This window comes from Neofelis nebulosa, chromosome 1 (genome assembly GCF_028018385.1).
Source record: "Neofelis nebulosa isolate mNeoNeb1 chromosome 1, mNeoNeb1.pri, whole genome shotgun sequence".
NCBI classification, from domain to species: Eukaryota; Metazoa; Chordata; class Mammalia; order Carnivora; family Felidae; genus Neofelis; species Neofelis nebulosa.
Window position 1 is genome coordinate 7,144,783 of NC_080782.1, and position 25,767 is coordinate 7,170,549.

The following is a 25,767-nucleotide window of genomic DNA, read 5'->3' on the forward strand; positions in this document are numbered from 1 at the left end:
TTGGAGAAGGATAAACTACTCTCTTTTCTAAGACAGTGATATTAATATTTAACTAAACTCTTCCTTTATTTATTGATTCATTCTATTATATAATTTTTTATCAAATTAGCTAACATATAGTATATACAGTGTGCTCTTAGCTTTGGGGGTAGATTCCCATGATTCATCACTTACATACAACACCCAGCGCTCATCCCAACAAGTGCCCTCCTCAATGCCCATCTCCCACGTTCCCCTTCCCTGCCCCTCCATCAACCCTCAGTTTGTTCTTTGTATTTAAGAGTCTCTTATGGTTTGTCTCCCTCCCTCTCTGTTTGTAACTATTTTTTCCCCTTCCCTTCCTCCATGGTCTTCTGTTAAGTTTCTCAAGTTCCACACATGAGTGAAAACATATGGTATCTGCCTTTCTCTGACTGACTTACTTCACTTGGCAAAATACCTTCCAGTTCTATTCACGTTGTTGCAAATGGCAAGATTTTGTTCTTTTTCATTGCTGAGTCGTATTCCAGTGTGTGTGTGTGTGTGTGTGTGTGTGTGTGTGTGTGTGTAAACACACACACACACAAACACACACACATCTTCTTTATCCATTCATCAGTTGATGAGCATTGGGGCTCTTTCCATAATTTGGCTACTGTTGATAACGCTGCTATAAACTTTGGGGTACATGTGCCCCTATGAATCAGCACTCTTGTATCCTCTGGATAAATTCCTAGTCGTGCAATTGCTGGGTCATAGGGTAATTCTATTTTTAAATTTATGAGGAACCTCCACACTGTTTTCCAGAGTGGCTGCACCAGTTTGCATTCCCACCAACAGTGCAAGAGGGTTCCTCTTTCTCCACATCCTTGCCAACATCTGTTGTTTCCTCTAAACTCTTCCTTTAAATTTTAAAGTGTGCAGTTATGCTATTTGCTAATTTGAGTAATAGGGAAAAGAGGTGTATTCATTAAAATCTTCTCACTGTATTTCTAGAGAGTGGGAGCTAATTACTGAGTATCATCTCTTGCATGTTAGATTATCTAAGTATCAATGACTTTATCTGACTTGTTACTGTTACACTAATTGTCATTAGATCAGCTTATTTTTGATCGTAAGAATTTTGGCCATATTAACAAAATGCATTCATTAAACACGGGCTTTTAAAAGTGTCCCAATCATTTCTTCATTTGGTACATACTTAGGAGCACCTGCCATGAGCCAGACTGAAAATGGTGGGGGTGCCAGGGTCAGCAAAGCAGACGCAGTCACTGTACCCACAGAATTTATCATTCGGCAAAGGCAACAAACACTAATCGACTACACTGACATAGCAAGAACCATCAGCAAAGTAAAATCCCAAAGGAGAAGCCCTGTTTGGATGGAGGGGTCTGGGGTCAGGAAATACTTGACCTCGGTGGCATTTAAACTGAGACGGATAGAAGTGATCCATTTCACATAGCTTTGGAAAAACAGGACATTTGACAGCGAGGTGGATGGACACTTTGGTGGGAGGGCAATGGAGAATTTATAGGAAGATAAATGGAGGCTAGACTTTGACTGGAGCTTGAGGAGTGGAATGGGCAGAGCCCAGAGCCCCGTTCAAGACAGCATTTCCCAGTAAGTGCTGCAAACTTTAAAATACTGGGCAAAAACCATGTGTCAAATAACAGTACTTATTTCTACGATCATCATGATAGTAGTGGGATAGGTGGATTTCTCTGTTCATGAATGATCTTTACCTTAATTTCTAAAACAATCTGAAGTATCTTATTCCTAATGACCGATGTCATTATATACTTCAGAATCTGCTTTTAAGGTTGGCATGAAAAATACTGTCTTACTAGAAATAAGACTGAAAAAAAATTCTAATTAGACAATAAACTGCTTGAGGAATGCATTGTAAGACACCGACACGTCCTTCAGTTGGTAAATCCAGCTGGAACACATCTTTTCTCCAATGAGTACCTCTGTGAAATTGGAATGATAATAATCACCTCACAGGAAATGTTTTGAGGATTAAGTTACATCACATAGTAAATAACAGAAAGTTATTCTGGGGGTGGAATACATATAGTTATTCCAATTAATCCCTAGACATCATTGCATATTATATGATATCGACTTCTGGGGTGTTTGAAAACACTCTATCCCAAAAATACTAAACGTGTAAATGCCGTGGGCTCTTTATTTAACCAGGCAATGTGGCACACCACAGTGTATTGTACTAAGTGGTACAAAGTATTATTTTATTTTATTTCATTTTATTTTATTTTTTAATGTTTATTTTTGAGAGAGACAGAAACAGAGTGTGAGCAGGGGAGGGGCACAGAGAAAGGGAGACAGAATCCGAAGCAGGCTCCAGGCTCGGAGCTGTCAGCACAGAGCCCAACGTGGGGCTCGAACCCATACACTACGAGATCATGACCTGAGCCGAAGTCGGATGCTCGACCAACTGGGCCACCCAGGCGGCCTGGTACAAAGTATTTTAAATACACATTTGGATAGATTCACAACGATTTTTTTGACTACCTGGCATAATGCCATGTGTCGAAGACCCAAAGACCAGGAAGGAACCTGGGGTCTCGTGAGGGAGGAAGAACCGGTTCGTGAACGTTGCGTAACAACATAAGGAGGGTTAACTATTAAGTCAGAAGCTCAGACGGTGGGCGCTATGGGAATCAGAGGAGGGAGAGGTCGGCCAGGAGAGTTCCAGGGAGATGTCATGTGTAGGCTGGCTCTTGAATGGAGTTGGAATTTAGACGAGTGAGAACAGCTTCCCTGGTTATGATGGCCCCAGGAAGGATGACAGTCATGTGCATGTGGCATGATCGGGAAGATAAGCAGAGCAGCATGGCTGGGCCACGGTTTCCTTAAGGCTCCCAGAAAGTATACGGATGTGAATAAAGTGTTGGGGTTTTGCTTAGGCAAGAAAAATGTGGTTGTACTGTATAGCGTGTGTCAAGTACCAAAAAATCTACTAGAAGATTAATTTCTAATTCCCAAGAAGAACTAAGACGGAACCACACTGTAATGGCATTTTTAAATTTAGGACACATGCCAAGTAAACAAAGATATAATTACTAGTAAAAATACACGTTTATACTCATTATGTATCACTTACTAAAGGCATTTAATAGGAATTCATGTTGCATGTTATGATTTGTAAATGAAATTAGTGGCCTAGAATTTCAATTAGTTACAAACTTCTAATACATCGAAAACCATTCCCTATCGACTTATCACTAAATGACATTGATTCAACACAAAGATGATTTTTTTACATTTAAATTTGCTTTTAATATGAAATTAGAATAACCAATATGTATTGCCAATAATACTAAGTGGATGGTTTTTAATTAAAGTATTAGATGCATAGAACACTCAGATTTTCCTGAAAAATCTGTTTTAAAACTGAACAAGATTGGGAGCGCCTGGGTGGCTCAATCAGTTAAGTGTCCAACTTCGGCTCAGGTCATGATCTCGCGGTTCATGAGTTAGAGCCCCATCACGGGCTCTGTGCTGACAGCTCAGAGCCTGGAACCTGCTTCAGATTCTGTATCTCCCTGTCTCTCTTCTCCTCCCCTGATTGCACTCTGTCTCTTTCTCTCTGAAAAATAAATAAACATTATTTTAAAATTAAAAAAAATTGAATAAGATTGATACACATTTTACAGTGAAGCATTTTGGGAAAATTGACAGTAAAAAAGAAATAGTTGCAAGAGTAGAGGGTATTCTGAAATAAGCAAGCCGAAAGTGCTTCTGGAATCTAGCAGTTGTGATCAACTTGGGACATCAGCTGTTTAGAAACTGTTCTCCCCTGGGTTACAATAATACGATCACATTAAAATATTTGACCAAGAAAGAGAAGAAAGAAAATGTACTCATACTCTTATGGTTGTGGAGGCAGCCCACGGCCTCTGCAACCATTAAGAGTATGAGTACATCTCTGCAAGATGGCGTTCACCTACGTTCTTTGCTTTTGTGGTGGACCTGAACCAAAATGTGTGTTTATATCATTGCCGAAGGTAGGCTTTTTTCCTAAAGCTAAGGAAACTTAAACTTCTTCACTTCGTGAAATTCCCTAAGGACCTGAGATCGGTCTTAATCATTCTTCATAATTCGATATCCTTTTCCTTAGTGAGGACCACTACCAACCCATGTAAGCTTCAGACCTCACAAAACTACATTTCTCCTTGATTATTACAGAACAAACCGTAGTATGGTTTATGTTTTGTAAATTACTAGTCAAGTTACCGTATGCTCTTGTTCTACGTAGCATGTCTCAACTGTTTGTTTTCCAACCTGCCTTGGACCTGGGGGTGTTAACTTGTGATTTCACTTAAAAAAAAAAACAGTGTTTCGGCTCAAGCCCCTCTGATGGGGTGCTCTTCAGAATGATAATTAGATGTTGGCGAATGTACTTCGTCTTTTCCAACTATTTTTTAAAGCTATAACGAAGGCAGACACATACTGCTGCTTTGTTTCTTTCAGTTACTATCATATCACGCATATGTCTTCACAGACATCATTTAATAGCTTCAGAATAACCCACAGCGTGAGGGTTGAATAAGTAGATTATAATTTGGTGATTAATTCTGTTAGTGTTAGAAAGTTAGGATTGGAACACTGGTTGTCATTCAAAAATAGCTTAAAAAATAATTGGACAGGGAGGGCAGGCTCGAAGATCAGGTCCTAATATAATACAGGATCAGACTTGAACGATAAACTGATCTGGGGACAAAGTCTCAGGTAACACTGAGGCCCTGTGGCTCAAAGCCACAACAGATCTTCGGGAGCTTTTATTTATGCCAGAGTTACTCTTTAGACTCTGAGCCCCATGAAGACAGGGTCAGGGATACTTCTTCATCTGTCATCCCACGCTCAGGGGCTTGCTTGGTGCTTGGCACCTACTGAGATCAATAAATAGACTCTGAACGAATTAATGAAGGAAAGTACAGTCTTTAGAAGCTAATCCGAAGTCAATGCAAACCAAAACTCAAGGCGTTGAGATTTGGAAGATACTAAATTCATTTTGAAGGGAGGATATTTACTTTGTACAATGAGCACATGTCAAAATTCCTCCCGCTTGCTTATGTGATTCACAACTGAACGGCTAAAGTTGTCGGGCTGGGAGCCCTCAGGGGAATCCTGAAATTTCTCTCTATACATTGTATGTCTCTCACCAAGCAGACGCTGTCTGCAGAAATATTTAATTAATAAAGGTGCCAACATATTAACTCCATGTCTCGAAACTTTGCCCTTCCAAGCAATGAATGTCCTGCAGTAACCTAATCTCCATACTAATTTTCTTAATGAGTGTTAATTTCTTTAACTAAATGACATCACTACAAACTAAATGAATTAAGAATGGCTGGATACCCATTCACAAATGGAGCCAATCTCTTTCCTAATGGTTCCATCTTTCCCTCCAGTTTTACAAAGCAAAACGTCAAAGGCACCTCTCTTCTGTTTTACATGCAGACTAGGATTCTCCCGGCTTCCACCTTTTCTTTGCTCCCCAGTAAGTTCTTACACTAAAGCAAAAGTGAAACAATAAACACCTAAGGCCCAAGGCTTTCCATCCTTTAGCTAATGTCTTGCGTCACTACACCTTCCCGTTAAAGGAGTTTTAGTGTTTCACAAGAATTTAGGTTTACTTTAGAGATGACAAAGTAAAAGAGGGAGGAGGGGGAGAGGCAGCGTCCATTTGTAAATCGGGTAAGTGTTTCCTGAGCCTGTGTTGGGCTGGGCACCATGCTGGAAGCTGCACAGACCCGGAAAGACAATGCCCAGCTTTTGGCACCGGGTGCGATGGGCTGAATGAAGCCTGGACTGCCATGCAGTGCTCAGACGTCTAGTCTCTGTTCTACCCTTGACGATTCTCACGCTATTCCCTCTGTGATTCGGACCAGTCCTCATCTATAAAACGTTAACCCTACAACAGGTTGACAAACGTCAACCCTACTTGACAGGTTCGTCTTACCCCACAATTGTGGTGGGTGTCAAATAAAAAAATAAACAATACGTGTCTGAAGAGAAGAGAGCGCCATGTTATCCAGAAAATATTAAGGTATAGACTCAATTCATGCAATTTAATAATTTAGTAAATTTTACAGGTAATTTTATAAACCACAGTATATGATGATTGAAGGTACGTTGATTCATTCAAAAGGCACATATGAGAAAATCCGAAACCAGGAGTCAGCAAGTGATAGCCCATGGGCCAAGTCCAGCCTGGCACCTACAGTTTTCCTGAAACACAGTGCAGGGCAACGCTGTGCCCCGGCACCCTGAGGACCTAAGCACAGCTGACCTAACTTTGGCGGGACGCTGAGTGATCGCCCCCATCGTGGCACACGGGAGGATGGGGAGGAGCTGTTACAAGGCCACTTGCCTCTCACTGCCTTCTGTCAGGGAGGCTGTCACGAGACTGCTTCTCATTGTCTCCCAGGTTCTAGTGAGGGTGAAGGCCTCGTGCCCCCCACCCTCACCCCCACTGAGGTACAGGTACAGGTTCTGAAACCGCTAAGCTGTAGCACAGCTGGTTGCTCTGCAACATGGCGCCCCGCTTCGATGTTGCGTGCCGATCCGTCCCTCTGCTGCGGCACCATCCAGTGGGACAAGGGGCATGGGTAGCTAACACCTTCTCCGCTCTTATTTTCCTTGTAACAAACGGCACCAAAAAGCGAATCCTTCCTTTGCCTGACGAATCCGCTAGCCTTGCTGACACACGGCCACGCTCACGCCATATGGTCTGTGGCTGCTTCCGTGCTACAAGGGCAGGGTTGAGTAGCTGCAAGAGAGACCGTGCAGCCTGTGAAGCCTAAAGCATCTTCTCTCTGGTTCTTTACAGTTTGCTGCCCCACTGATCGAATGGCTGCACAATCCTTAAACTGACTTTCAAGTCTGAATCAAAGGCCTTCCCATCACAACTCGCCTTTCCTGAGGCTGAAGGGTGTCAATGAGCTGGGCCAAGTGGAAGGCCACAGTATTCCCTGGGGAAGGCTAACGGCCCAGGTCCTGTGATCACCCGTTCCTTCCTGAAGTACTGAGATGCGGACTCCCTCAGCTGTCCGCCACAGTCTGTCCCCCTTCAGGTGGCGGGTCATGACTTTACGCTCGTATTTACATGAGATTAAGGTAGTGCAGGTCTTAGCTGTTCCATCCTTTGTACCCTATAGAGACCTTTCCCGACTTCAAAGACCTCACGCTGCTTTGGGGGGACCTGACCTTGTGCCAAGTGCATAGGACGTGGCCCACGGGATGGCATCGGCTTACCTACCTTCCACTGTCACCCGCAGTACCCACATCCGGGCCCGTCAAGGTCCCCACATTCTTCAAAAGTCAGTCAGTGGTGATTCACTTTAGCAACCACATGCATATATATGATAAATAAATCCTGGAGTACAAAAGGCTACACAAGAAAAGGAAAAAATTTCTCTTGCACTTCACATGTGCAGAGGGAACCACCCTTTCTGATAAGTTGACTGTGTCATTCACATCATTTTCCCATGCTATTCACTAAATGGTTATGCAAAAAAAAAGTTAAAATCAAACAAAATCTTTTCGGTCATTTTTTTGAGGTTGAACTTGACTAAAATGTATTTTTTAAATATTGTTCTACCAAAATAACCTTCCGAGGAAAACAGTGACATCTCGTTAAAAACACAGTGCTGTTTGTTCCAAGTTACAATGGGTGCAGAGCTTGGAACACATGGGCAAATGGGGTGCCTGCGTGGCTCAGTTGGTTGGGCGTTCGATTTCGGCTCCGGTCATGATCTCAACTGCCCGTGAGTTCGAGCCCCGCATCGGGCTCTGTGCTAACAGCTCAGAGCCTAGAGCCTGCTTCAGATTCTGTGTCTCCCTCTTTCCCTGCCCTTCCCCTGCTCATGCTCTGTCTCTCTCAGAAATAAATATTTAAAAAAAATTTTTTAAAATGAAAAAGGAACACACAGGCAAGCTCTTTTTTCAGCCTCCCTGAGGCTCTGGGGTCATCTCTAGAAGTGGAGGTGGAAATTCACTGTAGAAAAAGCAAGGGGGTATCAAACTTCTGGGATGCTGGGTGTTGCCTGGTAACAAGTATAATAGAGAAGAAAGAATGGGAAGGGGCCAGGGCTAAACTGTCATCAGTGGACATGTCTGAGTTCATGCCCTTCTCATTAGCTCCAGCGCTCAGAGACACACGTGATCGGTGCCATGGCGTAACTGGTTCCCACTGAAATCTGATCCTTGAGCTGAAGTCCTCATTGTCCCAGGGCAGCACAGTGAACCCAAGAGAAAGCCTGAGCCTTCGAGGCCAAGTCCCAGCCCTGAACCTGGGCTTCATATCACACGATGTATGTGGCCTTTGGGCAGGATCCAAAAATCGGAGCCACCGTTTCCTCCACTGAGAAATGGAGATGATGGGTGACTTAACTCTCGGGGTGTAATGGCTAAGAGAAATGATGAGGAGATCTAGGACAGTGCCAAAGCGTGGAAGTGTATCAATATCAATTATAAACATTTTAGCAGACGTGAAACTGTGCACTGCCTTTGAAAAATAGACATTAAAAAATTTCTTAATGTGAATATGATTTGGAAGGAGACAGGTAATTTAGTTAAGCTCCGTTTCTCTTGCCAAACACTATAAAACTCATTTATGGAATTGATTTTTCTAATAACAAATGAAATTACTTATATTCTACTATGGAAAATATATTTAACAAAGAAATACTCAATCGTTACTCCACTGGTCGCCTGTTCCTACTCAATGTACTTCTTTGGGCATATGTCTAGAAAATTAAAATTGCTCGTCAAAAAACAAAACAAAACAAAACAACCTTCCCCCTAATTCACCAAAAAAGAAACTAGTCACGTAGATACTAGTGTCTGAAAAGTGGACAAAAAATGGAGGTTTTCTTGTCTTTCTGTGGGAAGGGGGTGGCAAAGAACACACTGGAAAGAATCCACAGAAACGCTTGGGTTTAAGTCTTCAGATTTTCTTCTCTCAGATGGAATACTTAAGGGTCAATCACAGTCTAACCCATTCTGAGTGTGGGGACACAGAAAAGCACAATCTATCAGTTTAGGATAAAGCTCTAATCTCTCGTGGCTCTTCTCTGAGAGGGTGGACAAGTACACAGCAGGAAGATTCTGCTCTGGATATAACTGTATAATCTTCTCCTCCCAGGAAAGTGATGAACATAGACAAGTGGCCTTGTCGAGGGAGCCGGGAACGCCCCCAGGGCTGCTGTGCGCAGTGGTGGCCAGCTCCTTTGGTTTCCTGATTGGGCTCCACAGGCAGCCACGCAGGAGACGAGGTGGGCATGATGAGGCCTCGCTTCCCTGACTTGATGCGGAACTTAGCTTCCGATGTCGCACTTATACGAGGAGCCGGGCTATTGTAATCCCCGCTCGATGAGGCAAAGCACCACGGAAAGGGTGTGGTGCCTCCTGCATCGCAAGCCATGAAGTCTCATTCTGGTCCCCCAAACACCCTACAGACAGCACAGGCCCGTGTCTTCCTGTGTGTTACCCTGTGTCACGCCCACGGAAGGCCGTTACAGCTCAGGGCTTCCTGGTTGGAAGACTGGCACCCTTCCAGGGCATCCCAAGTTGTGATGTGCCCGTTGGCAAGACGCCAACCCTTCCCGTCACCCACTGACCATCAGCAACTGGGCAGAATCATTCCTGCGCCAGGTTAGTCTTGCAGGAAACACAAATCAACAAATTTCAAGCGGCCAGTGGTTAACGTTATAAAAAGATAGCTGCTAATAAATATCACTATTTGTTATTATCGCTCACCATAGCATCGTTGTTGGGTAGAAAACCCTTTAATATTATTCCTCAACACTCTGATACCAAAAGAGGCACCATGTAATATACTTCGTTGTCTAGAATCTTCTAGAAAGGAATCTTGTGGTGATTTTTATTATAACATAAAAACTCTCTTTCTACAAGGGGATACCCACCGTGTATGTTTATTTGTTTAAATTTAAATCCAAGATAGTTAACATACAGTGTAGCAATGGTTTCAGGAACAGAATTTAGTGACTCATTACTTCCATGTAACACCCAGGGCTCATCCCAACAAGTGCCCTCCTTAACGCCCATCACCCAGCTAGCCCATCCTCCCACCCACCTCCCCTCCAGCAACCCTCAGTTTGTTCTCTGTATTTAAGAGTCTCTTATGGTTTGTCTCCTTCTGTTTTTATCTTATCCTTCCATCCCTTCCCCTACGTTCATCTGCTTCGTTTCTCAAATTCCACATAGGAGTGAAATCACACGGTATTTGCCTTTCTCTGACTTATTCCACCCAGAATAATACACTCCAGTTCCATCCATGTTGCCGCAAATGCAAGATTTCATTCTTTTTGATCGCCGAGTAATATCCCGTTGTAATACATATGCCCAATCTTCTTTGTCCATTTTGTAAAGGGCCCTGAATTTTAAATGGTATACATTATACCGTTTAAATCTATAGCAATTTGCCTGTGTTGAATGTGAAAGTGAGGCCCAAGATACTTCAGTGACCAGGTCAAGAAATAGCACAGGCAGCCTGCATTGTGACTCCCAGTCTCTGAGCTCCAAAGCTCATGCCACAGGGCACCTGTTGGGGAGAGAATGACCTGTGTATGGTACCTGTGAGCGATATACGCAAACAGTCCATTTCTACGCCAGATCTGCCATTACGTGCTACGTTGGGGGACGGAGTTACTGAGATCGCGGATCCCTAAGAACGTATGAGATTGTGATTTCCCCAAGGGCGATCTTTTGTTGGGGGGCAGAGCAGTTACGCAACACTCCAACATTAAAGTGCTGGTCAAGCGTGTAGTGTGCACAGTACCTGACGGTCTCTTGAGCACTTTTCCAAACTGAGCGTCAAAGGCCACTGTGGTCCCCGTGGGCACCCCATGGCCAATGAGAGTTGAGTAGGAGCAAGGAAAGATGTGACGGCACTCGTGGTCCCCTGCGTCCGCAGGACTTCCTTCTCCTTCCCTCCTCCCAGCCTGGAGGGTCCTGGAGCCTCAGGAGAGAGCCGACACAGGGAGAACGGCCACCGGGGCGGGGTCCCACATCGCTCCTCCTCAGGGGATTAGCTCTGGGCCGACAGGATGCACTTGCTACTGTGCGCTGCCTGCTCTGTACATATATTACACTACACGTATCCCGATCAAAGCAAACTTGCACCGGCCCGATGCAGGAACACCAAAGATCTGGGTTATCACGGGGGAATTTCTCTTAACCCTGGCTGATGCCTACAGGTGTCACCAATCGGCTCTCCGTCCGGAGGCACCAGGGGGTCGTTCTCATGCCCCCAAAGCGGTTCGCACCAGCACCCCGCGTCCTGGGACGGCGCGGGGCTCGCTAGGATGCCGAGGGCCGGGGCCCAGCCCGGGGCTGGCCTACCTGCGGGTTCGGTGGAACTGGCACCTCTTCAGCGGGATCTTGGCCACGTGCTCCTGCAGGCCCACGAACAGGGCGCTGCGGCTGTGGAGGAGCTGCAGGCTCCTGATGGGCTCCCCCCGCCGCTCGGGGAAGAGCTCGATCTCCTCCAGCAGGCAGCTGCCGGCAGCCGGGGCCAGGGGCGCCCGCACTTTCTTTATGGTGCCGTAATCTGTGAGGGCAACAGGGAAGGAGGCAAAGGGACAGAAGGTCAGCGGGCCTCGCCGGCCACCCAGCAGCGAAGCCGCCACGCGTCTCCAGCCCGGCCGCTCGCACGGCGTTCCAAAGCGCTGACGGGCGCGCTCGGTCCGGCCCGCGTCCGATTCTGGCTCAGATCCTGATCTCCCAGTTCACGGGTTGGAGCCCCAGGCCGGGCACTGTGCCGACAGCTCAGAGCCCGGAGCCCGCTGCGTGGATTCTGTGTCTCCCTCTCTCTCTGCCCCTCCCCTGCTCCTGCTCTGTCTCATTCTCTCCCTCTCTCTCTCTCTCTCTCTCTCTCTCTCTCTCTCTCTCTCTCTGTCAAAAGTAAATAAAACATTAAAAACTTTTTAAAACAATGCTGACACCCGAATCCCACCCCGGACCTCTTCAATCGCCAGTGCCGGGTGCGGGGCAGGCACGCCCTCTGTGCCCCGGCTCTCAGCTACTGGGCAGCCAGCGGTGACGACCGCTCAGCCCCCTCAGCCTCGTCCACGTCCAAGTCCAGACACCCAGCGTGCAGTACAGCTACCTGTGGCTCCCGGTCGCCAGCTCTGCTCCGTCCCATGGAAACCGTCAGATGAGAGGAATCCTCAGGAGACTATCTCGGATTCCTAGTGTCCGAAAGAGGTGCTGACCTGCACCCCCTCTGCGCCCCCCCCACCCCTGCAGGGCAGACACAACACACCCAGGGCAACAGCAAAGGATACCTCCTCTCCTTCCTGCCTGGGAAGTACATCCTTCTCTGTCTCTCTTCCTCCTCTACCCGGAACACCTGCTTCCTCTTTCCGTCTAAAGCGTGCCCTTTGGATGCCCTTTTCTGTCTCGCAGTCCTGATTTCTCCTCTCCTGGACAGTGGAAGGTCTGTTTCTGGCCCGGTCTCTTCCCTGCCCCAGGTTTTCCGGTCACTGCGTGTTTGTGCTCACCTACACCTAAGCTTGGCTGTAAGCACTGCCTGTGAATCAGGCATCTCCCCAGACCGGCTGCAAAGAGCAGAGAGGAGGCCTCTTAGCCGGCGAGAGTCACAGCACGGCCAATACCACGCATCAGGACGCAGACCTGAAATGTGTGCTAATGTCCCCGCTGTGCTTTGGCGAAGGCCCTGGTGCCAGCCTGCAAATCAGGGGGCGAGACACCAAACCCACTAGAAGTACTCCCTAAAGCCATCATTAAGCTCCTCACATCAACCCATCATCATCCTGAGTCTCAAAACATTATAATTATCACCCTGAAAATACAGAAAATGAGGCTAAGAAGTTATTCCAAAACCAGGATTAAATCTTCGGCTTTGAGGCTTCCTATCAATCCATGAATCTCAAGAACAATTTGGACAGGAATATTTTCAGGTTTCCATTCCTATGGAAGTGCTCAGAGACTCAGAATATTTCTTTTAAAGAGAAAAGATATGCACAGACATATGTTACCCTGAATTTATTTTTACAAGTCTATCTGAAACATCTCCAGTGAATACTTACTGATTACGAACTGACTTCATAATAACATATGCAGCCTTAGTAAACCAGGGCTTAATTTTATTTTGAGCTATCTGGATAAATGTGTTACTTCCGAAAAAGTTCAAGCATAAATGGAATTACGCTATACATTGGGAAGATGAAAAACACAGTGCCTGTTTTTGAGGGAAGAGAGAGAGAGAGAGAGAGGGCACAAGCCTACACAACAGGGCCACAGACATTCTAACGAAGGAACATCTCACAGACTTAAGTGTGCAAGAAAACTAGTATGTCTTTACTGCAAAAGTCAACCTAATTTGGACCCGGTGACCGCAGTCCCCAGCTGGTGGGAAATTCAACGTCAGTGACTCTGGGGTCTTCCTGGCCCACATAGAGAAAAGCGTCAACAACCATGCACAGCACCGAGGCACGCTGGGGACGGGATGGGAGCTTCAGGGAAGGTGACTTCAGTACAGAGATGTCTCAGCCACAATACCCTGAGAGGAAGTCCTCGCCAGCAGATGGAAGTGTCAGCCTTCCCGTGGAGCAGTGACAGGCATGAGCCATCCTTTGGGACGTCATGACAACAGAAGATATCGTCCGAGCCAGAGGCCAGGAGGGGGTGCCAGGGACTGCCACCCCCCAGCGGGCAGCAAGGCGGGTAGGAGGGCTTCAGTGAGAGACCCTTGGGATGGAACAAGAATAGTTTATAGCAATGGAGGGAGGGGGTGGGGGTGGGGAGGGGGCAAAGGAGATGGGAGTCCAGCAGAAAAATCACCATCTTTGGACCGTTGTCACAGTATAGTCACGGGAAATGTGGATTACAAAACAAAAATGCTATTCAACAGTTGAACAAAGGCTCCTGCTGTTTATTATTTCTGCTGTTGATAAATTGCTAGTCTGAGAAACCCACCCAAAAGAATAATAGTTCAAATGTCAACATGCTCACATGCATGCTGAGTTGCTTTTTTTTTTTTAATTTTTTAAATGTTTTTATTTATTTTGAGAGAGAGAGAAAGAGAGAGAGTAGGGGAGGGACAGAGACAGAGAGGGACAGAGGGTCTGAAGCCAGCTCTGTGCTGACAGCAGACAGCCCGATGCGGCGATGCGGGGCTTGAACTCACAAACCGTGAGATCGTGACCTGAGCTGAAGCTGGACACTTAACCCACGGAGCCACGCCAGCACCCCAGGAACCTCTGCTTCTGTGAAGCTCTTCTTTCCCTGGCCTGCGCCTTGTTCTCGCTCCGGGCTCACACACCTGTTACCTTGGTGCGGAACGCCTTCCTAACCCAGAACACTCACCCTCCTCTCCTACGTCTGGAGGGAGCATCAGGATGCGTGTGCGTGTGCCTTGGATGCTCTGCACAAGGGGCCACCAGGGCAGTGAGTCGCCGTGGGCCGTGCATGGCCTGAGCCCTCATCTCGGGCTCCCTCGCACCTCCACCTCTCTGCGCCCGAGTCACGAGGGGCACCTGGGGTCTGGGGGCCCAGGAGCACCCCAGCCCCGCACATACAGGTTCTCCACTTAACATGGCTTCCCGGCCGGCTTCCTCTTTGTGTCTTTGCTCAGAAAGCTGGGAGTCTTCTCTCTCCCCTCCACACACAGCCAGGCAGACCCCTCCTCCTGGGGTGTCTAGGAGGCCCGGGTCAAGGCGTTCTGTCACCATTCGTCTTTCTGCCTGTTTTTCTCTGCCCATCCCCTCCCCCCACCAGGGGAAGCCCTCTCTTGGGGGCATGATCGGATCTCGTTCTTCCCATCTTCAAGGCCACGTTCTTTTCTTTTCCTTTTTTAAATGAATGGCTGAATATCATCGTGTGCCGAAACATTTTTATGGGGACGAAGAACACACTGTGTAAGTCTAAGGTGTACACATGTTGATTTGAGGCACTTATATAATCATGTTACGGGGCAACATGATTACCCCATAGCACAGCGTCCGCTAACACCTCTATCATGACACGTGATGTCATCCCAAACAGATACGTTTCGAAATATGAAATGACCCTGCAATTCCAAGGAATCTGTCTCTCCTTCGAGCACATTAGAACAAAGAAAAAGAAAACCTGGGTCATCCTGCATCTCAGAAAAGAGAAGGGACGGGCCGAAGGAGCGACGTCTCTAAATCCCACGACACTGATGTGACCCCGCTAGTTTCGGCAGATTTAATCAGGAGCTGCCACTGGAGTGGTAGGCGGCGAACAGACCCTCGACGCCGCCTCACGGTCCAGACGAATGTTCTCTCCCAGTTACTGGACACACTGGCTGAAGCACGGGTACAAGGATGTGGCAAAGCCATTGGTCTCTTTCCGAGGCAGAAAGGCAGAGCCTGGCCCATGAGAGAGACCACTGGGCAAACAACTATTTTGTTCAAAAAACAGGAAGACCCTGGTCGGTCCCAGAGAGTGCTTAATTTTTTGTTGCGGTTTCTGCTTTACAACATTTATTACGGTGTACTGACTCATCTCCTTGTTTTGTGGGTTTGTACGCTTGACCTTGAGCACCACGGGGAGAAGATACTATGTCAGTTCTGTCCTCTGACGTGTGCAGAGTGGCCATTGATATGGCCTGTGCAGAAGAATAAACACACACCGGGCGAGAGGCCCACTGATGGGTGAGGGACAGAATGGGAGAAAGAAGGGATGAGAATGTCATCATCCGTGCATCTGCTGGAAAAAATCCTGATTAATATTTTTTCCATTGTGGCCGTTAATGAGAGTTATGTTATCAGTCAGGGTGAAGGCCAAACAAGAAACATTATTTCCCCAATAGGCATAGATTTTAGCTGAAAGTGTCATAAACTAAATGGGAACGAAGAAAACCATTTTAATTGGTTTCATCTGATAAAATATTAACTCTGAAGATTTGCCATTAAAACTAAAACCATATATACCTTCGACACACTGAAAATTCAATATGCTACTCAAAGTGAGTTACGGGAGGGGGGGGACAAAAACAAACAAACAAACAAAACAGATGCCAGTGTCAAAAGTTCAGAAATAACAGAAGTAAAACCAATGACTCACTGAAGTAGAAATTAGTAAAAATTTACTGTGCACACACCAAAAGGACAGTGTGCAAACCAGGGCACTCGGACCATTACACGGTCTTGTTATAAAGCAGCTTATGTAGTGGGAAGGTAATGACTTTCTTCCTCACAGTGATTGGTTATTACATTAGAATTTTCTTAAATAATAAGCCATTAGTTAGCAGTCACCTTATATCAACCTCAGGAAACAGTTCAAGTTTCCTTAGGATTTTCAGAGGCGTAAGCAAGAAGTGACCCAGGTCAAGTTAGCTTTGCAAAACAAGCAAGTTAAGTTTTGTTTGTATGACTGAACTGGTTTTGTCTGCTTGGGGACTTTTCAAGATTAGTTTCCATTTGTCTTTTATTTTAACACAAGAAATACATACAACTTTCTCGATCATTCTTGGAAATTCGACAATCAGCAAGAAAAGAAAAATCTGGCACTTTCAGCCAGCTGTGGCTCAGGTCCCCAGGGAGCTAACAGCACACACACACACACACACACACACACACACACACACACACACACGACTGGCACTGCCTTGCCACAAACTCTCCTAATAGCTGCTGCTTCTGGCAAGTGTCAGCTACTCATTCTGTCATGGACCCCAATTTGAAAGTCACAGTTTTGTAGTTTACTCTCAAATGGAAAACTGTGCACACGGTGAGAGACAGAGCTCCTGCAGGATTTTGAAGGTCGGATCAAAGCTGATAGTATGGCTGTTATTTGCAAGACATGAATAGTCGTAATCACATGAAAATTTCATTAAACATGGCACCAAGTAACTTACATTTGCCTCCTTTCAGCACAACAGACAGCATGCGTACACCCTAGGGGGTTACCAGATTAAATAAAGGATGCCCACTTAAATTTAAATTTTAGATAAACCGTGAATAATTTTTTTTTTCGTATTGGTATGTCCTCTTCAATAGTATTCATACTTTACCTGAAATTGAAATTTAAGTGGGCATCCTGTGTTTTCATTTGCTAACTCTGGCAACCCTGTTACACCCACATTTCGTCTGATCATCTCAGCAAGATAGTTAAGATGTAGCTGATGCACGTGACTCCTGAATAGCACAGGTTTGAACTGACTAGGTGTACTTGTGTGTGGATTTCTTCCAGTAAAGAACAGTACAATGAATATAATAAATATTGTATTTTCTCTTCCTTATGATACTTTTTAAAGTTTATTTTGAGACAGAAAGAGAGAGAGAGAGAGAGAAAGCAATAGCATGTGGGAGAGGCAGAGAAGGAGAGAGAGAGAATCCAAGCAGGCTCCACACTGTCCACATGGAGCCCGATGCGGGGCTTAAACTCACAGACTGCGAGATCATGACCAGAGCCGAAATCAAGAGTTTGACACTTAGCCGACCGAGGCCCCTAGGGACCGCCCTTATGGTTTTTCATAGTAACATGTTCTTTCTTCTGGCTTCCCATATTGTAAGAATAAAACATACATTACACATAACATACAGAATGTGTGTTAAGGACTGTTTGTGTCATCGGTAAGGTTTCCAGCCAGTGGCAGGTCAGAAGTAGTTAACTTTTTGGGAAGTCAGAGTCACACTAGGCTTTTGAATGTGCAGGGTGTGGGCGCCCCCAGCCCCCTGTTATTCAAGGATCCAGCATATACACGCGATTATTCTTACTTTCTAGATGAGAAAATGGGAGTTTCAGAGAGGAGAAGAATTAGTATGTATTTTTGATAAGATGTATTTTCCAAGTCCTCTAAGGGATTCAGACATGAAGTAAGCTTTCACTTCAATGCTGATGAATGAGATCAAAGATGGCAACAAATAATTCCAAAGTAAACATTAATTAAAAAGCTACTGCTAAAGAAGCAGTGTCATGCAGAAGAAGATGGCCATTGAGGAGGGCACTTGTTGGGATGAGCACTGGGTGTAGTATGTAAGCAATGAATCACAGGACTCTATCCCCAAAACCAAGGGCATGCTGTATACACTGTATGTGAGCCAACAATAAATCATATTAGAAGAAGAAGAAGAAGAAGAAGAAGAAGAAGAAGAAGAAGAAGAAGAAGGAAGAGGAGGAGAAGGTAGTTTTACGTAGAGTGTCTGCCTTCTCTTTTTATTCCATGACCTTGTCTGCAAGTCATAGGAACCTGACCAGTTGGGAGGTAACAAGAAGAGAGTCAACATTCTGATCCCATGGGAGCTGCTGCCTGATGCCCACTGGGGGGACACGCACAGGTGGCAGCTGCTTCAGAAGGCACGTGTTCCCCTGGGCACCAGGACCACCACGCCAACCTCCCATATGCACATGCTGACGTGGGCGCAGGGGAGCAAACACAATGACTGACACGCCCAACCCTTTATGCGCGATCTGTCTAGGGAGGCACGCGGAGCCAAATTCAAGTACGTGCCTACAGATGAGCAGAAGCTGTAGATACACTTAAAAGGTGGTATTTCTGGCAACACGAGAAAGGGAAAACTACCCCAAGAAACAAGGACCACGCAAGGTACTGTCACCAGACCAGACCTCGCACAAACAAAGGGCTTCACTGACATGCTTGCCAGAGGTAACGATAACGCTCCAGGGCATAAATCATCAGAATGTGCATCCAAACAATCCCTAATATTGATTCTTGCCGGTGACTAATGAAGCCACGGAAGACCAGAAGTGAGTCTGATGGCGGGTAGAAAATGCAGGGGTGAAATTGGATTACTGTAATAACAGAGATATTCATTTCGACCTCCATATTCTGGGCCATTAGGAAAATGACCAAAGGAAAAAGCAAAGATTGTAAATAAAATGGCTTGGTGAGGTAAAGTTGGAACATCATCACAGGAAGGAATAATAAATTCAATTTTAAAATGAACGAGGGTAGCTGGGAGAAAATATTTATCCAATACTTATCAAAAAACAGGAGTGTAACTTGAAAAAGATATAAAGAAATTGCCCCAAAGAATAACAGGCACAAGAGATGATCCATGAGGGGCATCTGGGTGGCTCTGTCAGTTAAGCGCCCGGCTCTGGATTTCGGCTCAGGTCATGATCTCATGGTTAGGGAGTTCGAGTCCCATGTCAGCCTCTGGGCTGAGAGCCCAGAGGCTGCTTGGGATTCTCTCTCCTTCTCTCTCTACCCCTGCCCCACTTTCATGCATTCTCTCTCTCTCTCTCTCTCTCTCTCTCTCTCTCTCCCTCCCTATCTCTCTCAAACTAAATAAATAAACTTAAAAAAAAAAAAAAAAAGAAATGATCCATGAAAGCCTGAATCTCGCTCCCTCAGCCTTCACCCCACAGGAACTGGGGTGTGTGCTCTACAGCAAACCAGCTATGGAGCAGTCCACGGGAAAAGTAAATGAAACAAGAACAAAAACAAACAAAAATAAATGTGTGTGTGTGTGTGTGTGTGTGTGTGTGTTTTAAGCAGGAAATAAACAAGTATTTTGGTTTCAAAGAAAAAAATATATATCCTTAGAGTGGAGTGTGGCAGTAAAGGAAGTTTCCAGGACAAATTCCTAGCACATTTCCTGGGGACAAGATGACCTATTCATGGGACATGGGGAGGCAGCCGAAATGATTTCAATCCCCAAAACCTTCCAACACTGACGCCTGCGAGTGGGAGCTGACAGAGTTTGTCTCGACCAACGCCATCCAATGGCAATATATTACAGTCCACATAAGTACTTTGAAGTTTTTCTGGTATCTACCTAAAAAAAGGAAAACCGACAGGAAAACAGATGAATGAATTTTTATTACTTATTTGTATTTAACCCAATGTATCCAAATTATGATAGTATATAAAATTATAATATGTAATTAATATATTATTGAGATATTTTGCATTAAAACTTTTTTAATGTTTATTTATTTCTGAGAAAGAGAGAGAGAGAGAGAGAGAGAGAGAGAGCATGAGTGAGGCGGGTGGGGGGGGTGCTGGTGCAGAGTGAGAGGGAGACACAGAATCCAAAGCAGGCTCCAGCCCCTGAGCTGTCAGCACAGAGCCCGATACGGGGCTTGAACTCGTGAACTGTGATTATCATGACCTGAGCTGAAGTCGGACGCCCGACCAACTGAGCCACTCTGGCACCCTATTTTGCAATTTTTTATACTAAGTCTTCAAAATCCAAGTTCAACTGGGACCAGTCACCGTTCAGGTGCCCGGTAGCCATTTGGCACTGTAGCTATAGCCTTGGGCAGCCTGGGGATGCACAAGGCTCTCCTGGTGCTGTCCTGGAGAGGCAGGTGTCTGCCTGCCCCCCCAAGATAGTCAGTAAGTTCATGAGGGTTCACTTCATCCACAGTATGACAAGCTCTGTTGGGCTGCATTATACACTTTGAATCTTGCCATATGATTTCCCTTGAATAAAGGGCTCCCATCCACAAATGTCTAAAAAAATCCCTGCACTGGAGCAATCGTTTCCTATTGTGGTAAGATAACCCAGGTCCCTAAAGGTTAACTAACGGCTCTGGGACTAAACCTGGCCCTTAACTCCTCATCTCCCCATTTGGCATCGCTCAGCTGACAACTTACCACAGGCAAGTGACAGATGTCCTGTGAGAGAGTATGCAATCACTGTCGGGTCAGGTCGGAAAACCTATGGATTGCCACAAAGCAATCAAACCATTAGGGAAGGTTCTCCCTGCTCTTCGTTTGCTTGGTAGGGTTTTCCTTTCAACTAGGGGTCAAGCTCGTCCCTGTTCTTCTTTGGAGTGTAGTTTTTGTATCACTCTTCTGAGAAAATGAAGGACCCTGAAGACCTTCCAAACAGAAAGAGTATGGGTGACATCATCTTTTAGGATCCGCAGTTCGAATAATCAATGTTACAGCTAATGCACAGAGGAAAAAAAGAAACTAACCAAAATTAAACTAGCAAGGAATGAGAAGCACAAGTGTATAGCTTCATGTGTAAATAGGGAAATGCTGGCCACCTTCACTTTCCTAATTCGGTCCATTTTCTGAATCCACGTGGATTCAGACAAGTCCATGTGGGAGAATGCGAGAGACCCCATTGATAGGGCCACCTCTCATTGCAATTGGCCTTCTACCATCATGTTTTCTGAATTAAAATTCCAAATGGTCACAGGATGTTAGAGATGGAAGGAACCTACAACAACACTGCGAATTTTGCAGGCGAGGAAATCAAAGCCCAGACAGGCTAAGTGAGTGCCAAAGTTCACTCTTGGGCCAGAGTTTAGAGCCTCTTCATACCAATCAAGTGCTGGTCAGTTTTGTCCTAAAAGTGTGGAAGTGATAATATGCAATGGCTGTAACGGTGCATCAGTATCAGCATGGCTGATGAGCTCCTAAAAGATCAGGGGGGCTGATAAGCGGTGTGTGAAGCGAGAGCAGTTAATCAAGACAAAGATTAAGCTATGATTTAGGGGTCTGTGCTTATCTTATCCTAGAATTCAGTCCACAGATAACTGATGTATAAGTGGTGCCAAGCCCGGAACTGATCTGACTTCTCCATCAGGCTTTGGGCTCTCACTTCCAAGAGCTCAGGACGCAAACAAGAGAATACTCTGACGAAAAGGGTTATCTTCAAAAAAGGGGGGGCTTAAGGTGACAAGAGATATTTAAGCCAAAAAAATCTCACAGTAAAAATAAGACCCTGAAACCACTGTTTGCTGTAGGTCACGTTCGCTCTGTGCAGTGTAAGCCCTACTACACATCACTCAGCTATGCTGGTTGAGAATTGATCATATTTTTAACTTTGGGGGAAAATAACGGATGTTTTTGTAATTGTCAATGTTCACTTTTCTCACTAATAAGGACTGAATAGTTTTAATGAGATTCAATTTTGCGTCTTGATAGAGATGGAAAAGCATAACCATCTCTCCTTTGCTATGAAAATGGGTCTTATAAGAAGATAGGGAGTATTATGGGCTAAATTGTGTCCCCCCAACGTTCATGTTGAAGTCCTAATTCCTAACACCTCAGAACTTGACTATATTTGGAGACAGGGCCTTTAAAAAGGTAATTAACACACAACAGGTTGTATAGGGGGAGGTCCCTTCTCCAGGATGACTGGTGTCCTTGCAAGAAGAGAAAAATTAGGATGCAGACATGTGCATCCACATATGAGGACGAATCAGGAAGACGGCCGTCTGCATCCCAAGGAGAGGAGTCTCTGAATAAAACAACTTTGTCAACACCTTGACCTTGGACTTCCACCTCCAGAAATAAGTGGGTAGGGCTGGTGGGGGGGGGCACCTGGGTGGCTCAGTCAGTTAAGCATCCGACTTTGGTTCAGGACATGATCTCACGGTCCGTGGGTTCGAGCCCCGCATCGGGCTCTGTGCTGACAGCTTGGAGCCTGAAGCCTGTTTCAGAATCTGTGTCTCCCTCTCTCTCTGCCCCTCCCCTGCTCACGCTCTCTCTCTCTCTCTTAAAGACAAAAATAAACATTAAGAAAGAAAGAAAGAAAGAAAGAAAGAAAGAAAGAAAGAAAGAAAGAAAGAAAGAGGAAAGAAGTTTCTGTTTGTTTAGTCCACCCAATCTGTGGAACTTATCTTCGTTATGATGCAAGCTGGCACAGGGACTCCATGTCAAGAGTAGGATATACAAAAATAAAAAATAACAAAAAAACCCAGACTTTCGCCCTTCAGATAATTTGTTTAAAGCAATTTCAAAACTAGACCATGAGTTATTTTTCCACATTCCCTTAAGAGGTCATGATTGAAATTGAAATGCAAAGGCACTATAAATTATAGGTCTGACTTGTATGATCACAATGTAAGATTCATATTAGTTACAGCCTAGTATTTTCAAATATTTCCATTTATTTCACTTAATCCCCCAAGAGATGATATAGGACATGGAACATTGTGAAAAATGGATGCATTTTGATAAGCATTATAAAATAATTCACACAGACGGTGCTGTTACTCACGACCTTTATGCTAGAGGCTCTCCTGCTCTTTGGGGGAACATCAGAGAGAAGGGAATGAGCACTCAAGAATGAACTTTCAGGTACCTGAGGAAAAGGGCGCTGATTATAATGAATTTCTTTTTGAAGGATTTCTAGAACTTTAGTCTCACCAAAATTTCAAAAGTTTATGAAAATACACCTTTTTTTTTTTTTTTTTTAAGGAAAGAAGGCAGGAAGGAAGAAGGGAGGGAGAGAGGGAAGGAAAAGAAAAAAACGTGGTCAGCTCAGAACAGTTACGGCTGCTGTAAATAAAAATGATCATTTTTAAATTTTCATGCTTGCATACGATCAGACAACCTTCTGCAATTCACTAAAGCCTGAACAATGAAACAATTAAGCTTAAAGTAAAATGCCTTATGCTCTACGTGTAGAGCGGCTTTAATTCGATGAATTTGAGAACACTGAACACTGAAAAAAGTGTCAGAGAAATGGATTCTTCTTAAGAACAGCAGCCTGGAGGTACCAGCCAGGCTCAGTCAGTTAAGCGCCTGGTTCGGCTCAGGTCATGATCTCGAGGTTCGTGAGTTTGAGCCCCGCATTGGGCTCTGTGCTGACAGCTCGGATTCTGTGTCTCCCTCTCTCTCTGCCCCTCCCGACTCGTGTTCCACCTCTCTCTCTCTCTCTCTCTCTCTCTCTCTCTCTCAAAAACAAACATTCAAAAACAATTAAAAAAAAAAAAGAACAGCAGTCTGAAGCACTTCCAAAACACACAATAAATACATCTTTCCTCTAAGGTACAAAAAAACTTAAAGGGTGGAGTTATACATAATTTTGTGTTTTGTAAAAAAAAAAAAAGTCATAAAAAGCAAAGAAAGGGCTGGTTCAGACAAATGTGGAATAAAGATGCAGAGATTATTTATTGCAAACCATTGGATGGTTAAATGTAAGCCTGACTCCATTCTCCTCTTGTGACATCTCAACGTGTTATTGTATTTTAAGGGAATGTTCATTAGTGAGCTTGCTGTGTGCTGAATCCAGTACAGAAATGAAACCCACGAAATGGACACAGGGCACTTCTGACAATGGTTACCTGCGACCGGGCTGGAGATTCGCTGTGGACACTAAGACCACGAACCTGGAAAGCTAAATTACTGTCTTTCCAATTGTGCATTTGACTCTATTTGATTCTCTGCCACTGTTTCCAAGAGACGTTTTACTGTTTTGTCTCATCGACCCAGAGTTGCCGTGGAGTAAAAGAAAACCTTTTGTATTTGCATCCATTACTGTTCCAACCATTATCAGTGAAGTAATGATGAAATGCCCTCTTCCACTCACTGGGCAGCATGTTGCCATAGCAACAGATCATTACATAAAGTTCATCAATTCAGCTGCTCATTATCCCAAAGTAGCAGACAGCTAATATGTTATGAAAGTTCTTTCTTTTAACTTGTAATTGGGTAAATGAATTAAACTGGTTTTGGCAGTGGGAGCTCAGCATTGCATTTATATAGTACAAGGGAATTTAAAGAGGAAAACAGGGCTTCGTGGTTACTATACGCTTAAAATGGAGCTTTTGATTAACTCATTTTATCAGATTCAACTAATGCATTATTTTATTTTTCCCAAGAATACGCTAGCCAGTTGAAGCCTCTTAGTCATAAATTGTATGCGACATTCTTCTAACCCTAAGTATTATTTTAAACCATATTCCCACATCTAGCCCTGGGTTGATAAGTTCCAGGGACGGTGGTCCTGGAGGACGTAGCTGGTCTTCGTCACTGTGATCTCGCTGGCATCTGCAACGGTGCCTGGCACACGGTAGGTGTTCGAGCAGAGCACAGGGTTCAGAGTGTGGACCCTGGGGCCCCACGGCCCGGGTTAGACTCCCGACTCCAACACTTACAGGCCACCTGGCCAAGAGCAGGCCAGTCACCCTCTGCGTCTCCTTCACCCTGGGGTCCAGCTCACAGGTTGGGGACCACGCGGTGAGCTTCTCTGTACAGAGGGCTTGAACGGTGCCTGGCACGCGGGGCACATTACGTAAGAATCCGCTAGAATTATTGTCTTGCCACTTCCAGCTCGTGGATTATAAGCCCTACTCAAGTGTCGTCTAAACTGAACAGGCTCCTGCCTCTGTCCGTCCTCACCACACCCAAAGCTGGAGGGGAGATCCTACCTCTGAGCCAACAGCATCTACCGCCTTACAGAAAACCACACCAGACCACATACTCCTTTAAAGTATGCAAAATCATAGGCCGATGCTTATAGGAAGTTTATCACTGGAGTTTCTCGTGAATAAAAACAGTATTACATTTAAAATGAGAGCGATCAATCCAGCCCTCTGGGTGTCCTCTCAAAACTCCCCTCTGACCACACCACTTAAATCTAACTCTCATCTTCCCGCTAAGGAGGCAATTCAAGTTTCCAGAAGGAAATTACTCGCCTTAGATTTATTGTATCTAAATTACAAAACAGCCACCCGGCTGGCAGTGTCGGCCGCCCTTCTCTGACAGTCACCAGGCAGGAACACAGAGTCTAAATCACCCTGTCACCCCAGTGGTGAAATTTACACTGCGTCTGGTCCCATTAGTGTGAGCCGGGATGGTTGAGAAAAATCTATGCTAAGCACTTTTGTACTTTTGCAACATTAATTTAAAAGGGGAAAAAAAAGAGAGCTCGCTACTCAATGGAATAAAAATTGTCATTTTTCTGAATTGCTACATTATACTAATTACGAACTCGTAGCTGATGCGTCAAGCTATTTGGTAGCTACAATTTTCATGCACTTTCTTCAGGCATGAGCTTATCCATTCCTATGGCTTCAGAGCTGAGCTGAGGTCTC

The 25,767-nt window shown here is 45.1% G+C and overlaps 1 protein-coding gene across 10 annotated transcripts in view; it reads right to left on the bottom strand.

The window, feature by feature from the left end:
* Window positions 1-25,767, bottom strand: part of SEMA5A (semaphorin 5A) — a 478,983-nt gene that overhangs the window by 99,444 nt on the left and 353,772 nt on the right. For all 10 annotated transcript variants that reach the window (XM_058715471.1, XM_058715413.1, XM_058715424.1 and 7 more), the window contains one exon: window positions 11,371-11,578. In XM_058715471.1, the coding sequence (XP_058571454.1) occupies window positions 11,371-11,578 (208 nt within the window). The remainder of the gene's footprint in view (window positions 1-11,370; window positions 11,579-25,767) is intronic.